This window comes from Neopelma chrysocephalum, unplaced genomic scaffold (assembly GCF_003984885.1).
Source record: "Neopelma chrysocephalum unplaced genomic scaffold, ASM398488v2 Primary Assembly neopelma1_22b, whole genome shotgun sequence".
In the NCBI taxonomy this organism is placed as follows: Eukaryota; Metazoa; Chordata; class Aves; order Passeriformes; family Pipridae; genus Neopelma; species Neopelma chrysocephalum.
The window spans coordinates 10,517,763-10,533,983 of NW_020897690.1; the positions used below are offsets into that span (position 1 = coordinate 10,517,763).

At 42.9% G+C, this 16,221-nt stretch overlaps 1 protein-coding gene across 19 annotated transcripts in view; it reads right to left on the reverse strand.

The window, feature by feature from the left end:
* Positions 1–16,221, reverse strand: part of LOC113965893 (poly(rC)-binding protein 3-like) — a 396,197-nt gene that overhangs the window by 21,589 nt on the left and 358,387 nt on the right. For 10 of the 19 annotated variants that reach the window (XM_027679995.1, XM_027680005.1, XM_027679916.1 and 7 more), the window contains 4 exons: positions 15,058–15,201; positions 10,335–10,391; positions 9,773–9,848; positions 7,918–7,970 (listed from right to left, as the gene is read on the reverse strand). In XM_027679995.1, the coding sequence (XP_027535796.1) occupies positions 7,918–7,970; positions 9,773–9,848; positions 10,335–10,391; positions 15,058–15,201 (330 nt within the window). The remainder of the gene's footprint in view (positions 1–7,917; positions 7,971–9,772; positions 9,849–10,334; positions 10,392–15,057; positions 15,202–16,221) is intronic. The other 9 variants (XM_027680016.1, XM_027679941.1, XM_027679976.1 and 6 more) reach the window with 5 other exon arrangements.

The following is a 16,221-nucleotide window of genomic DNA, read 5'->3' on the forward strand; positions in this document are numbered from 1 at the left end:
ATGGGGTGGCAGGAAACTCACACAGGATTTCCCATCCTGTTACAACAGGAGGGCTTCGCCGAGCTCCCTGTCCTTATCCCAAGGACCTGTCTTAGAGTGTGACTGTACGTGCCAGTGCAGAGGACTGATCTGAGCTTCACCAGGGAGCCTCCAGCCTGTCTGTGCACACAAATGTGCCCACATTGGCCAGCTGTTGGCAGCACAGGGATCCCTAAGCCTCCACTTCCTACACCTCAGTCTCACTGGTCTCCATGATCTGCAGGTAGTGAAGGTAATGCAGGACAAGAGAGCAACCAGAGCCCAGAGAAGGCACTTGATGGGTCATTCAGGAAGCTGCCACTTTTATGTGCTGGAGGATCTCCAGTGACCCCCAGCTTGTAACCCAGGTGGGTCAGTGCAAAGAATTTGCAATCTCCTAGCTGACTTTGAGTTAGGGAGTGAGGATTCAGTCCAGTCCGGTCATGGATACTGGTGATGCAAGCATCTCGAAGAGAGGTTTCGTAACCTTTCATCTGAATCTCTCCCAAGTCATCCTTTGTTGCTGTCACACCAGGCTGCTTAAACACACTCTGCAAGCCATGACACAACCTGCAGCTCATGCAGAATACACTACTCCATTTGCCATGCAGGAAGGACAGCAGTGCTGGAGGTCTCTCTGGGGTGCCTTTCCCATTTCATGTTACTTACACTGCAATTTGTGCAGTACCTTAATAATCAAGAGCTGATGTGTTCTTGAAGAAGTTTTCACCTAAAAAGCTTTGATCAATCAGGCCATGAACATTTGGTTTCACATAAAAACACCTGCCTAGCCTTGCTTTGAGATAAAACCATGTCAAATTGCATCCAAACACCTATCTCTGGCCCATGTGGGAGAGGAGTCAAACCTACTATAGAATTTACCAAGCCCACTGTACACTATAGTATAATACTATATTTACTAATCAGTGGCACAGGATCTAGTTGGAGGCCTGTCACTAGCAGTATTCCCCAGGGTTCAGTACTGGGCCAGTATTGTTTAACTTATTCATTGATGACTTGGATGAAAGGGCAGATCCCTCCTCAGCAAGTTCACTGTTGACACAAAGCTGGGAGGAGTGGCTGATACCCCAGAGTGCTGTGCAGCCCTTCAGAAGGACCTCGACAGGTTGGAGAGGTGGGCAGAGAGGAACCTTCTGAAATTCAACAAAGGCAAGTGCAGGGTCCTGCACCTGGGGAAGAATAACCCCAGGCACCAGTACAGTCTGTGAGCAGACCTGCTGAGAAGGAGCTGGGGGTCCTGGTGGAAAACAAGCTGTCCATGAGCCAGCTGTGTGCCCTGGAGGCCAAGAAGGCCTGGGGTGCATCAGCAAGAGCATTGCCAGCAGGTCAAGGGAGGTGATCCTACCCCTCTATGGAGCCCTAGTGAGGCCACATCTGGAGTGCTGTGTCCAGTTCTGGGCTCCTCAGGACAAGAGAGACATGGAGCTCCTGGAGCAGCTCCAGAGGAGGGCCACAAAGATGATTATGAGGAAAGCTCAGGGAGCTGGGCCTGTTCATCCTTGAGAAGAGACAACTGAGAGGAGATCTCATCAATGTCTGAGGTATCTGAGAAAGGGGGGCCAAGAGGATGGAGCCAGGCTCTTCTTGGTGGTGCCAAGCAATAGGACAAGAGGCAACAGGCAGAAACTGATGCACAGAAAATTCCACCTCAACAAGAGGAAGAACTTTACTGTGTGGGTGACAGAGCGGCTGTGGAGTCTCCCTGACTGGAAGTAGTCAAGAACGGCCTGGACACAATCCTGTGCCATGTGCTCTACGATGACCCTGCTTGAGCAGGGAGGTTGGACCAGATGATCCACTGTAGTCCTTTCCAATCTGATCCATTCTGTGATTCTGTGAATGCATGTATTATAAATATATAATACACACACACACACAATATATGTACATGTATACCCACATGTATTTTAACTTTCTCAAGAAGTGAGTGGAAGAGATCAGATCAGATGCGCACCCAGCCCAGCAGCTTGTGGCAGTAGCACACCCTTACAGAAAAAGAAGATAGAACCAGTGTGAGGTATAAAAAAAAGTTACCACTGGTATCCCAAATTCCCACCTAAGGCTTACATACCTGAGCAGCACCTGGTATCTCTGCCTTTATGCTCTATAGCCCATATGTCTGACAATTTCTTTTTGAACTTGTTTCTCCTTTTGCTGCCCAAGGGCCACGACAGTGACCTGCAGAGCTTGCTTCTGTGTCGTAAGCATCACCTTTGTTTGCACAACTCAAAATTTCAGCTGATGTACCCTCCTTCTTGGACTGTGAGAACCAGATAAAAATGGTTCCCTTTTCACTTTCTCTATACCACTTCCATCCGTCTTCCCTCACCCTCAGTTTCTCCTCATGCCAAAAAACCTCCAAACCAAACAACTGTAAAACAGAAGTTCTGCTTTTTGCCTTTTTCTAGCTGTACTCTGTTCTTCAGTAAAGTTCTGCTGGTACGAGTGCAAACTGAACTGAATGAGGAGTCTGGACTCTTAACAAGTGGGACTCAAAAGTCTGCTGTGATTCCTCCCAAACTCTTAATCCTGACATTTTCTCCCAATACGCTATGTCATCTCTGGTTCATGTCCCTCTCTTCCATTTTTTTTATTTCTCCACAATGGTAAATATAAATGCTAAATATATATATATATATATATACACATGTATGTATCTTTCTTGTAATGCTTAAGAACTGACAGAACCTAATAATAACAGTCCAGTGCTGCAGAACATTGATTGCCACAGGAAGTGGCATGGAGATCACTTTCTTTTTAAATACTGGTAAAAAAAATCCTTTTGCTTTTCTCAAAGACAAAAGGATTTTTATAATGTAGTGCTTGTAAAAAGGGCAAAGAATTAGCCTCTGCAACTTGGTATCTGCTATCTGGAGCAGTTGACCATACCTGTCCGCAGGTACACATGGTCTCCCTTGGTTCTCCTCTGCCAACACAGAACAAGTCCATTTGCTTTGGCAAAGCCTCTCCATTAGTTGAGCATCATCAATGAGACTCTTCAATCACTTTTCAGTAAGCTATACAAGCTTTCTTAGCCTCAGGTTTGAGTTTTTTTGTTTTATGATTTTTTAATTAGAAAGTCCAGGACATAGTACTCTATAGGGAGAAATAATCTCCTGAGGTTTGATTACAGTTCTTTACAGACTTACAGCAGGGCCTGGAAAAAGATGCTTAAATACTCTGTATCTCTTAAAAACAAAACAAAAATAATGAAATGTCACTTTCCTTGCTTGGATAATGCAAAATCTGGATTATAACAATTTTCACAGACTTTGCAAGAAGACATATAGAAAACTGAGAACCCATGTTCAGAAATGAGCCTTCTTACTCGGTTTTATAACCCAGTATTTGTTGCTGCAGATTTGTGTGCATTTCAATTTATTGAGGGCCCAACACCGGTTTCCATCTCATTCCCTAAAGTGAGCAGTAGGTGGTTCTGGGGGAAATTACTTTCAATGCTAAACAGTGCCTTATCCCATAAATGGTTTCCCTTTGCCCCTGATACATATTAAGTCTGCAAAATCATTCTACTGATTCTTGAGCTCATTCGGACAGGTCTACTTGAGGAATCCAATGCCATTTTCTTAGATTAAGGGGAGATGCAAATCAGGCCATGTGCAAACATATAAAAAAATACAAAAACTATCCTGATAGACATTGCTAACTGACAGAATCTGGTTAATTCTGTATTTTCCCTCTGAGCATTATTTCTCTACTACATGGGAAGCTGCCATCAGTAAGGTAAATTTATTGAGCTTGAATCCAGAAATCCCTTGCCTTCAGTAGAAGTGCTTTGACTTACACTACTGCAGAACCTTTCCCGGCACATCTTATATGGATTATTAAGTCTTTGCCTAACCATTGATTTTAAATCCTCTCATACAACTGGAAAGCTTCTGAGCCAGGGATGGACTAAGCCAGCATCTTAGTTTTGTAAGAATGAGGCACTTGTTCTCAGGACTTTTCTGGAAGAGGGCTGTATGGAGGGTGAGGTGTACTTTTCCCGTAACATGTTGGCAGTGGGTGGCCTTGCTGGAAGTCACAGCTAGGGTTGGATACTGCCCTAATGTTCTCCTCAATGGATTGTGCCCATTGTCCCCATTGCAGGCAGTGGACTGGGGATCTGCAAAGAGGAGAGCTCAGTCCTCCAGGGACTGCTAGTGGAAGAGGCAGTGCCACATGCTCCCTGTGGAGCTGATACTGGGTATTTTCAGTATTTTCCAAGAAAATTTTGCTGGTGTGGGTCCCCCTTTGTTATTTGCAGGGAAGTATTTAAAGCACCATGGCGAAATAGAAGCAGTTCTTCAAGTGTGCCATATCCAAATTGGATGGACTGGCATTTCTGTCTATGGAATACTGATCTTAAAATTTCTTGGTGCTTTTGGAGGGGTAAGTTGCTTTCCCATTACTTGTCCCTGTCTCTCCCACATATATGCAAAATATGGCCAATTTTTAATCAGACAGATCATTTAATTTTTATTGGTTTGTTCGTTTATTGTCAATGGGCATTCTGGAAGATTGAATTATGAAATCTTAAGACATCTGCTTTCTGTGTCCAATCCCCTACACCCATGGATGCCATTTCTTCCATTCTTTTAAGGACCTGCCACTGTTAATGCCACTTTTTTCTCGGATTTAGGTGAAACACACTTATATTGAGTAACCTGGGCAGCAGTGATAGGACAATCAAGATCCCAGCAAGGAAAGAAAGGCAACCAAATGCCCCTGTAAGAGGTTTTGATGAGCAAAAGGAGATGCTAGGTAAGGATCAAAGCAACTTCTGAGAGGGATCAAGAGAAATGTCCTTTCTGTTCTCTTTTTGGAATTACACAGAAGTTATGAAAAAACCTAGAAAGTCAAATCTTCTGAATTCATTGTTTGGAGAGGAAGCCTCATCTTTTAGCATGTGGAAAATAACCTTCTGTAAAACATTTTTTTTTTAATTCTCCAGAATCTGTTTGCTATCAAGCAACAGGTTAGCTGCTACTGTCAGCATACTGTATGAAGAAAGCAGCATACTGTTGTTACAGAAATTATTAATAACATAAAAAAAAAAAATTCCGTCACAGCCTTAATGCCAGAGGGAATGAAGAAAATTTATTTTAATATGAAACTAGGTAATTTGCAAATGGCTATTAATATCTATTTGCTGTAGACTAGGCTAAACTCTCAACTCCTTATTCTCACTGAGGCTTTGGCTTTATGTGCTTATCATTATTTTGGTTTTAAAGAGTATGTTGTAGCCCATGTAGATATACACTGACTTCTCTAGTAGCTGCAAAGCATGTATTTGCAAGTCTCATGTTGTTCTCATGTGTGCTGGACTTTTGCACAAATCAGCACATACAATAAGAAAGCTGTGGGACTCGTGCAGCACAGGGAATCCCTGGAGCTGGGGCAGGCAGGGGACTGGCCACGGGCAACTTTGGGGCTGCACTGCAGCTCTGTGCCAGGGCCTGCAGCTTCCTTCACCTTCAACCAGATAAATAACCATTTTACCACACTGATGGCCTGTCTATCAAGACTGGGACTAGGAAATGCTTACTGGGAAAGCAAAGTCAAATTACCCAACTGCTGGTCTCTTTCTTTTGTCCTTTTGAACACTTCCAGGGATGATGATTCCACCACTTCCCTGGACAGCCTGTTCCCATGTCTGACCACCCTTTCAGTGAAGAAATTTTTCCTAATATCCAACCTAAAACCTCCCCTGGCACAACCTGAGGCCACTTTCCCTTTTCCTATCATTTCTTACTTGGGAAGTAAGTAAGTACTTTCGCCTGGCTACACCGTTCTTTCAGGTAGCTGTAGAGAGCAATGAGGTCCCTCCTGAGCCTCCTCTCTCCAGGCTAAACAACCCCAGTTGCCTCAGCAGTTCCTCATGGGACTTGTGCTCAGACCCTTCACCAGCTTCCTTGCCCTTCTCTGGACACGTTTCAGCACCTCAGTGTCTTAGCTGAACTGAGGGACCCAAACTCAACACAGGATTCAAGGTGTGGCCTCACCAGTGCTGAGTACAGGGGGACAATCACTGCCCTGATCCTGCTGGCCACACCATTTCTGATACAAAATTTTTGGCACTGGGCTGTCTGGAGAGCAGCCTTACTGTAGCTGTGATGGGACACCCTATAAATGGGAGACCCCAGGGAAGGTACCCTCTTGCTGATGCAGCCCAAGGACAGACTGGCAAGGCATCTCTGATAGGCTGGGGCACAGGCAGAGCAAATGCCCTGAGGAAATGCACAGGGAGACTGGTTTTCCCCCTGCAAAATTCCCAAGCAGCTCCAGATGCCTGATGAGACATGGGAGCCTGTTCTCCCCTCTGTGCTGGCACTGCAACACCAAGTGTGAACACACAGACACGGGCATGCACAGACCACTGGTGGGCAGCACTAATGCCCTTCGGTGCTTTAATGCACACCTTGACACCACATGAACATCAGAACTCCCTCTTACCACCTGTAGAGTCTGTGCAGGCTGTTTCTAAGCCTAACTCCATTTTCGCCTTGACTTTGCTCCTTTAGCAACAACAGCAAGACTCACACTGCGTAGCCATAAAAATCTTCTGTCAGAAGCAAAGCGTGGATGTGTGTTTGCTTTTCACTGACAGTGCTGAGCTGGGGCATTTCACACCTCCCACATGAGAAACTGACGGGGTTTTTAAATTTTCTACTCCACTACAGGACCCGAGGCAAACTTCCTCCTTTTCTTTCTCCGCTATGAACCCCAAAAGAAGTCAAAAGAGTGACCTTGGGTTTATATCTCTGATGGCAAGAACAAGATCTGCCTGAAAGCGAGATTTAAAAAAATTGCACTGTAAGGACAAACAGGTTGCTCCTATAAAATTCTCAACATACAACAAATTGGGTTGTAAAGCAGGTACTGATAAATCGCATCTTTTAAGTAACAGAAAGCTTATGAAGTCACAGCACTTGCACCTTTGCTTCTTTGTTATTCTGTATCTTTTTCTTACTGTAAATCATTGCCATTGAGTTTAATAGGGCTTGCACAATATTTTAACTATCTTTTAAATAGTCTAATTGCTATTTGTGTTCCCACTTATGTTTGAAAGCTTTTTTTACTAGAGGGGAAAACTTCCATTTTCCAAGTGACTCATTTGCAATGAAAACTGAAAAAAAAACCCCAACCCTGTTTGCAACGAAATCGAGTAACAGGGGAAGGCATTTTTACATGACGCGCAGTGTATCAGTTGGGCACTTTGAGTAGCTGTTTTAAGGTTCAGCACCATGTTGCTCATGGACACTGGGCCTGTTGATCATAGCCAGCCCAGTAGCTGAAGCAGGAGTGTTTCTAATCCTTGTTTTTTTCAAATAATCCTTTATATTGGACCTTCACATAACCAAAGTAGCTTTTTTGCTGAGGAAAAATGATGCCTTGGGTAAGTGCAGGTGCAGTGGGGACTGGTACAGCACAAGTCATTGTGGCGCAAGCTCTCCACTCCCTGGCACAGAGGACTCCAGCCCAACACACAGCACATGGGGCTGCATGTTCTTACACCCCCTTTAGCCCTTCTGCTGAGACCACCTGTGCTGCTGCCACCTGAGAGATGAGTTTTGGGAACTCATCTAGGAAAGCAGCAGGCACCCAGGCTTTAATGAAGCCGGTGAAGCACCCCGGCACCAGCACCATCAGGCAACCAACAGAGCATTGCTGGAGACCTGACACGAGAGGGGACAGTCACTTCCGCTGCTTCCATCCAGCATTTCACTAACCTCTAAGCACCCTCTTCCCAACAGACTAAATGCTGTACAGTTTATTCTGGGGGCTACTGCTTACAGATCAGCCAAAGATGAGATGTTTCCCCTCTGGTGGCAGAGGAGCGAGAGAAGAGAAAGAGATACGGACTATTGGTCCACTTACATCATTGGGAATAGTAAGTTCATGGGAACTGGTTGGAGTAGTGGCATCCAGTCCTATTCAGGGGACAGAGGGAAAATGTTACGCCAGCTGTTTGCAAGAAGGGCAAGACACAACAAATGAAATTTTAAAGAAGAAAACATATAGAAGGAAGGAGAGAAAAAAAAAGAGAAGAGAGGAGCAAAGAAAAAAGAGAACTGCTAGTGAAACAGAAAAGAAAGCAAAGGATGCAAAACTCTGAGGGCTGGACTAATTTTAAATGAGTCTTATTTTAATTAACCTTTAACCCACCAAAGCAACAAATGTTACATGAGATTCCACAAGGTCACAAAAAGCTTCTAGAAAATGAAGGGTTTCCCCTAAAAATAGTCTCCAAAGTTTGTTCTAAACACATCAACTGAGAAATTAATGGACGGCTGAAATTTGACCTGTCTACCAGGAGTTCTAGAATATGTAAAATTAAAGTGGATGTCAAGTGAACAATTAGCAGAACAAAATACACAGATATGAAAAATAAAAAAATAACAAATTAAAGTAAGGACAAGGAAATTAACTTAGGAAAATTTTAAAATTATATATGTGGGATTAGTTGCTGCAGAAATGTTGGGAAGGGTAATTTTGGAAGGGAAATGGACAAAATACTCTAAGCTGCATACATTTGTTTGTAAATTGGGTGGACAAAAGGAAAATGCTCAGGAAAAATGGAATTACTGCTTTAACACACAGTAACATTACAGAAACGTACATCTCACAAATATAACCAGGAAAAGATCAGGGAGCAGTATGTTAATGACAAGAATAAGGAAAATACAAAGCTAGGAAAGGCAGTTTAGTATTACTTGTAGGTATTTTATCAGATACATCATAAAGAAACAAAAGAATATTTTGGATGTCATGTCTCTTTCTCTTATGTTCTCTTTTTTGCTGTTTATTGTATTATCTGTACAGACATGCCAAAAATACTAATTTCCAACTAGAAAAGATGGAAAAGAAATACTCTACAGAAAAGTGACTTGCCTACATTTTACTGATGTTTACATTCAATTATGAGTTGCATATGCTTAAGTCACATTCTACAAAAATATCAAATGTTGCTCACAGAATTTGATGTATGTGATAAAATGTTATTTGCCATACAAAGCATGTACCAGTACATATGCATTTCTGTTCTCTGAAGTTTTTAGGTACCAAGCATGTATGCTCTGAAGCACAGTAAAAATGTTTATTTGCAGGGTTAAGTGACTTCTCACTCTTGAATCAAGAATTCAGCCTCAGCTTTATTAAGTATAGAACAAATTTGTAGTCCTTAGCTAAAGTGCCATTGCACTTTGTAGCTATATCTGTGTTATCTAGTAGGAAGTGAGGCACTTGTCCCAGCAGTGATGATTACAGATGCTCTCAAGAGATTTGGCTCTACAGGAATTCAAGTTTCAGCATTCCATAATTTCTTTAATTGGTATTTCTGTACCATGAATACATACTGTTTTCCATTTTCGTTTCTTTCTGAACTATGTTACTAAACTGGACAAGGAGCATGCCCAAGTACTTCACTTGTAAGCAACTGGTACATACTGTATGGTCCATAATAACTTTATGAGGACTGAACAAAAGAAACTTGGAGCTTTTAGCTAATGGCACAAATGAAGCAGTTGTGATTAATAAAAGTAACAAACAAAGCATGTTGTAGTAGTGATGACAGGAATTGTAACAGAGGTATGGGGGGGAAGAAGAGAGGTTAATGTATAAAAACAGAAGGATTGCTGGTCATTGACCACATTTATTATTAAAATGATGTAATGACCACGGGAAACAAAGCTGTTAAGAAGAAGGACATCCCCAGGGGGTCATGGGTACGTACCAGGGAAACCAGGGGTGGTCTGCCCAAGGGGAGTAAAGGGGGGATGCTGCATAGCCAACTGGTGAAGCTTGGTCAACTGCAGGGCAGGATGGGAAATTAGAACTAACCAATCAAATGGAATTATTTCAGAGCAGAGAAACCATCTTACATGTTCTAAAACTGGATTAATTAAAATTATATTGAAAAAAAAAGGTTTAATAATTCATTCTAGTCTACCGTAGAGGAAAAAAAGAAAACCCAAAGTGGTTATAAATGACATCTCTACTGTTATTACATGTAATGACTGTTGTTAATATTAACTAATTACTGTAGAATTACATATTAAAAGAACTCAAATATATCACATGCGAAAAAAGACCAAGATAACTGTCATTTGTTCCTGGGCCATTGTACTTTCTAGCAATTATTACACAAGGTAAGAGATGCAGCTGAGCTAACACTTGGCTATACAGTGTGTTGTTCAGGAAAGGTGTCCTTAGGCCGTGTCTTTATTGCTACCTGTAGAAAGCAAATGCTGCCCAGAACAAATAAGAGGGAGAGGAACAAAAAGGGAGTAATTTACATGTGCTGGACTCACGTCTGGATGAGGGATGGCATACTGCCCTTGAATCGTGAATGCCTGAAAACAAGCACAGTTAAGACACAGGTTAGTCAGGTGGGACAAGCAGCGCTCCTGTTCTCATCAGAAAAGCTTCTCCTGGCCCCTCAGGTAAATTCCACCTGCATCGCTTTCAACACTGAGTGAAGTTTAATTGTCTTGTGCTGCTTGATAACTCTTGGCACAGAACAGAAAGGTCTCTGTCAGGCTGTCTACCTATCCCTTGCACGCAGAGGATGCCCAGTGCCGCTGCCTGAGCTCTGACAACCTTGACCCTCAGGACCTCAGAGCTGAGGACACTGAGGGGGTCAAGGAGCACAGGGGGTGGCCACTTCCCCTCTCTGCTACTCCATCTGCCAAGTGACACCAATGCACATAGGGAGATGCTGATGCCGAAGCAGCAAGGGGCATAGCAAAGAGGGGGCAGATGTGCCCAGTGGATGCCCTGCCCTGCCCTGCATCCAGCTCCTGACTGCCATGTGTGTGCATGGACATGTGCCAGTCAGCTCTGAGTCACCTCCTCTGGTTATCAACAACCACAGATGCTGAATGCCAGCAAACACGTGCCCTGGGGCACCTCATGGGGCTTGCACCCCAGGCTGCTGTGCCAGGGGGTATGAGAGTACATGTGCTGGATGGCAGTCTGTCCTGCACTGCCTGGGCACAGGGCCAGCAGGCCAACCTGGAGATAGGAGCATGATGGAGACCCCCAGCATGGTGGTCTTATCTTCCACAAAAAGCCAAATATCCTCCCTCCAAATTCAGCCACTCTGCACCACAAGAACAGTGCATGGGGTATAGTTTCTGGCATCACTTCTGGCAGCACTGGGCTGAGGTGGAGGAGGCAAAAAAGCATGTGAGAGAGGAGGGATATAACTGGCACCAGTTAACACAGTCCTTTGTCTCTTCTGCTGGTTCTGTTCTGCTCTTTGTAGAGGCCTACAAACTACAGAGAGTTTATGATTTTCTATTGTATCTGCAAGGTATGGCATGCCAGAAGAAAATTAATGTGCTTGTGCTTAGACAGGCAGGAAAGCAGAAGGACAAATTATAACATAAATATTTGTAGTGGGAGAATTATAAACAGGAACGGAGCTGATTAGCTTAGTTTGCAAAATGCTTATTTGACAAAAGGCCTCTTAGAAAGCAATGAATCCTCTGTAAATGATCAAACAATTCATTTAATGGAGTTTGGATATTAAAACCTTTAATGTCTCAACTGCGTGATGCACATTTCTGCAGCAGAATTTCCCTTCTGGAGAAGAAACATTTCATTTAGTTTTTAAATTAGTTATAAAGCCAGGCCGTAATCTGGCAAACATTATTCACATGAGCAGTTTTCAGGCAGAAGTGTGGGGCTCAATGGGAGTTCATGGGCAAACATATTCACGTGCATCTATAGGGGATGGCCATCAATGACGGTTTATGTATCAAAAGACAAGCTTCCAGTCCACCAAAACAGGTGATCACTGCCATCAGTGGGTCTAAAGGAAGCATGTGTTCAAGCAAACAAGACGTGTTTAACTGTTTTACCAAATGAGGATAAGCTGAGTGGGGGCTCTGTGCTTAGCCAAGCACAGGAGCAGCCTCAGGTTTGGAAACCCTGCTTTAGCATCTGACCCTCTGTGCTGGATCACAAGTGTCCTTTCTGGTCTCAGCTTTACTTCTCACCTAGCTGAGAGAACATCTTTCACATGGCTGTTTCTCAAGTAGTGGTCTGCAAACTAGCAAGAACCCCTCACAAAGAAATCACCAGTGAACCTAATGAAATTCAGCCCTTATCTCATCATTCTGCTCCCTCATACTTCCATGTACATATACAAGAAAGCAAACAGACTGGAGAAATAACAAAAACATTCAGTGCTTGGCCTAGGTTTACTTGGTTGCTTTGGTTGTCAATGAAAACCATCATAGCAGCATGGACAAGATGGGACTTGAATTTTCTTTCCCAGTAAAAAAAAAAAAAAAAAAAGAAAAAAAAAAGAAAAAAAAAGAAAGTTCTTAATTTCTTAGGCTCCCAAAAGGTCATCTGATTGATTTAGGTTGAGAAAAAAGTCTTTGACAGCATTACCCCTTGGCTGGGGAACCATGTGTTTCTGGGGCTGAGGCATACTGAGCACAAGCCTGGGAGAGTCTGCCGAGACATCTGTCCTTTAACATTTCACTGAGACATGAGCTATGGATCTGCTTCCATCAAAGTCAAGGGCAACATTCCTACTGATGTAAGTAACAGCAGGGATAAGCTGGTCTTCAAGTCTTTCTCAATTTAAACCATAAAACTGCTATGGGACATAAACCAAAGCTGCACCCTGTGAGTACCCATCTGAACACCAATGTAGCACACTGGGTAGAAATTTCCAATTTAACCACTGCATATGCTAAGTACTGGTTAAGGGGCAGAGCAGGGCAGTTTCCTTTTAGTTTTTTATGCAATACAGTATCAAGGAAGCACAAGAGAATTAAAAACAATACTTAAAGTGGAAGAACCCCAATTTGTTAAAGAAAACTAAAATTTTATTTTGCTGATGTTGCTTGATATGCAAGTATTAAAGAAACCAAAACCTTTTGAGATAGCCATGATGTAATTTAGAACAGAAAAATAATTTCTGATAGTGCAGCTAAAAGGCTGAATGTAATTAACAGTGCTGATAAAATTTTATTTTCAGTGTTAATTTCCACTTATGAAACATGGTTAAAATGTCTTTCCATACTGATGTCCAAACACATCTTAAGCATTTTCTTAAAAAGTCTGCTTAGCCAGAGAACACAGAAATTCAAAGCACACAGAAAGTGTCTGTCTTTTACACTCTTTCTCACATCAACAAGGCTGCATTAGAAAAGTGAGAACACTCTTTTAACTGATAAAACTGAAGATTACAAGAGCTATTAAGAATGGAAAATAGGATACTTTCAATTATTTATACAAACTGCTTGGAGCACTCTAGCAAACAGTTTCAATACTTTTGAGGAGTCATATACACAGACAGTCTTTGATGGCAGTAGCAATTACAATACTGGTAGAATGGGCTGCTGCATACATATACACATATTTCTTAAAGGAAAGCACTGCAGTGCAAACATATGTATGGAGTAAATTATTCTGAACTTTCAGTCATAGACCAATTTCTGGCAAGTTATTTTAAATTTCAATTCAACTTTGGTAACTAAGGAAGCAGATTTCTTATTTTGAAGACAATTAGCACTGGCAGGTTTGAACATGAGGAAAGATACTACATCCAAGTTATAAAAATCTGCATAAACATCACAACGTATCCTTACAGACTAGAAAGTAAAACTCCAAAACAAAAAAATTCAGAGAAAGCTCATGATAAAGGCTTGTCAGAAGTAATGGCGTTTCGGTGTTTGCTTGAGAGGTGCAGGAGCTTCCTTATACAAGCAGACTGTGGTGGCACGGGTCATCATACCAACAATGCCAGCAGCACCTTGTACCCTCAGCCCCACCAGGAACCCAGTGTCCAGCTTCTCATATGACTTCCAAATTGCCTGCGGTGGGACGTGGTATCTAGGGCTGCTGTCACAGCAGCTCACACCCCACAACAGGGTGATGACCTGAGGTGAGCCGATGGGATGGGAGGTGGAACCTGCTTGCAGATGTTCCACCATGTAGGTGAGTAAACCGGTAACTGCTTAAAAAGAGGTCTTGACATCACCATGGGGAAAAGATTTGGCTGGGTGGGGGTGCCTTAGAGAGGCTTTACATATGTAAATCCTGAGTAGAGAGATGGCTGCCTTCCTTTAGGCTGGGTTTAGGGGATCAATTTCCCCTTGAGTTGGACAGGGTTGCACCATTTCACTGCTCCACCACTGCTCGTAGTCTGGTGGCTATACAGGTCCCCTTGTGAGCCTCCCGTGGTGTTTTCAGAGTACTTATCAACTGTGCTCATCAGTGGCTTATCAGTGACTACAGCTGCATTCCCCCTGCAATGGATGATGGCCGAGAAATTTCTGCTATGTCTCAGCCACATGTTGAACACTCATTTCAGAGCATTACCAAAAGACACAGAAGAATCACAGTGCACATGGGTTTCTAAAGGCAGATGAGAACCCTGACTGATATAGCTTAACATGAAGGGGGAATCATCAAAACTTCCTTGCATAAAAAAGAAACAGGAACACTGTTCTTATGTTATCAATCAGGCTGTTGCATGCTGTGGTTGGTAAGGTCTACATTTGCATGTAGGTAGTTCCTGCAACCTCAGAAACCCATTGCTACTTGGTCCCAAGGGACTACAAACAGCAGACATTGTGCGTGTGTAAATTTTTACTGCAAAAGGTACTATTTGGTCACAAAAAATATGAAAACTATGAGAGAAAAATTATGCCTTTCATGAGCAGAGATGCCCTGCTGTTTGATTATCTCTGAAAAGTGACAAAACTGCTTATACTGCTAGTGGAGCTACAAATTAAGAGTCAAAAAACTGACCCCACAATAAGGATATTTGTCCCACTCAACGAGCATCTGATTTGGACACCTCTCAATTCACAGAAGGGTAAACTTTTCTTAATTACAGAATTCAATTTTAAATCTTGGTAAAATACCAGTCATCACATTTTGCATCAAGTTTGCAATGCAGTGTTCTCCTGTCCTGCAAACTGTAAGCACGCAGAGTAGACAAAGCACATCAATACTATACCAGGCAAGAAAGAGTAAAAGTTGAAAACTAACAGGCGCTGGCTGAGGTTGGGCCAAGACGGTGTGGTTTCCAGCTGAAGCCAAAATGGTGTCTGCTCTTACCTGGCCACCTGCAAAAATGATAGGTGCAGAGGCAGGTTTGGGACGGTAGGGGATGGTGGCACCTTTGGGTGGGGACTGCAGACAAAAACACAAAGCAATCAAAATGCAGAATGAAGCAGATATTGTATTAATAAAATATCTCTTTATCTTGGTCACCTCAGACAACAAGGCATGCAGCTAACCCAGCCCACCCTGCCCTCCATCCCATCAGACCAAAAGAATGCCAGAGGCCTCCTGTCTGGGCTTTCAGGGGAAGAGACGAGGACCTACTCCACAGCCAAAACAGGCAGTGGTGACACTTGCGGTTCATTACTGCCACTGTCAGACGAAGCTATGAAGCTTAATTAAGCATGCCAAGGCATTTCAAGAAACACAGGCACAATTTTGAAATTTGTCAAAGTTTTGGAACAGTCCAGCCTGGCCTCTTGTTTTGCTAACAGAGAGCCCATCTCCTGCTTATCAATCTTCCCCATACTGCTTACACTTCAAGGTTTCTTTTTCACCAACTCAATTAAGTCAGCTGTTCCATTGCAAATGACCAGCCTGATCCTGCCTTTTATCTGACTGAGCTGGAAGGCTGGAGAAAAATCCTCTCACCTTCAGCAGGAGTATAACCACGGCCTGTGTAATGCATCAAAAGGGGACCTGTTCCCTGTAGCCCAAGGCAAGAACCCAAGGGGAAACCCCTGACTGAGGCTAACTTTATCCTCGTAAGTAAAGCAGGAGCATGTGTCTGCAAAAACGGCTTCAAGCTGTCTGTGGAACACCTAGCAGAATGGTACCCTGATTTCAGTGTGCTGACTACAACTAGAGAAGGTTACAACAATTTGTGTACCATGAATTGGTATCACATAATTAGCTATTGCATGTCAATGAAAGTGCTTGTTGCCAAATTAAATATATGCTACAAATTAGAGCACATATGTGTTCTTAAATGTTTGAAGTAGCAAATTGCAGTTAAGCCAGTGTCCTCTTTGTGCTGCTTGCTATTCTCCTAACCCTAAAATTAATTACTCTTAAGTGAAAGCTGGCTATTTAAAAAGTGGTTCTACCTGTGGAGAAATAGGATTGTGTCTCTCTGATTTTGAGAAGCAG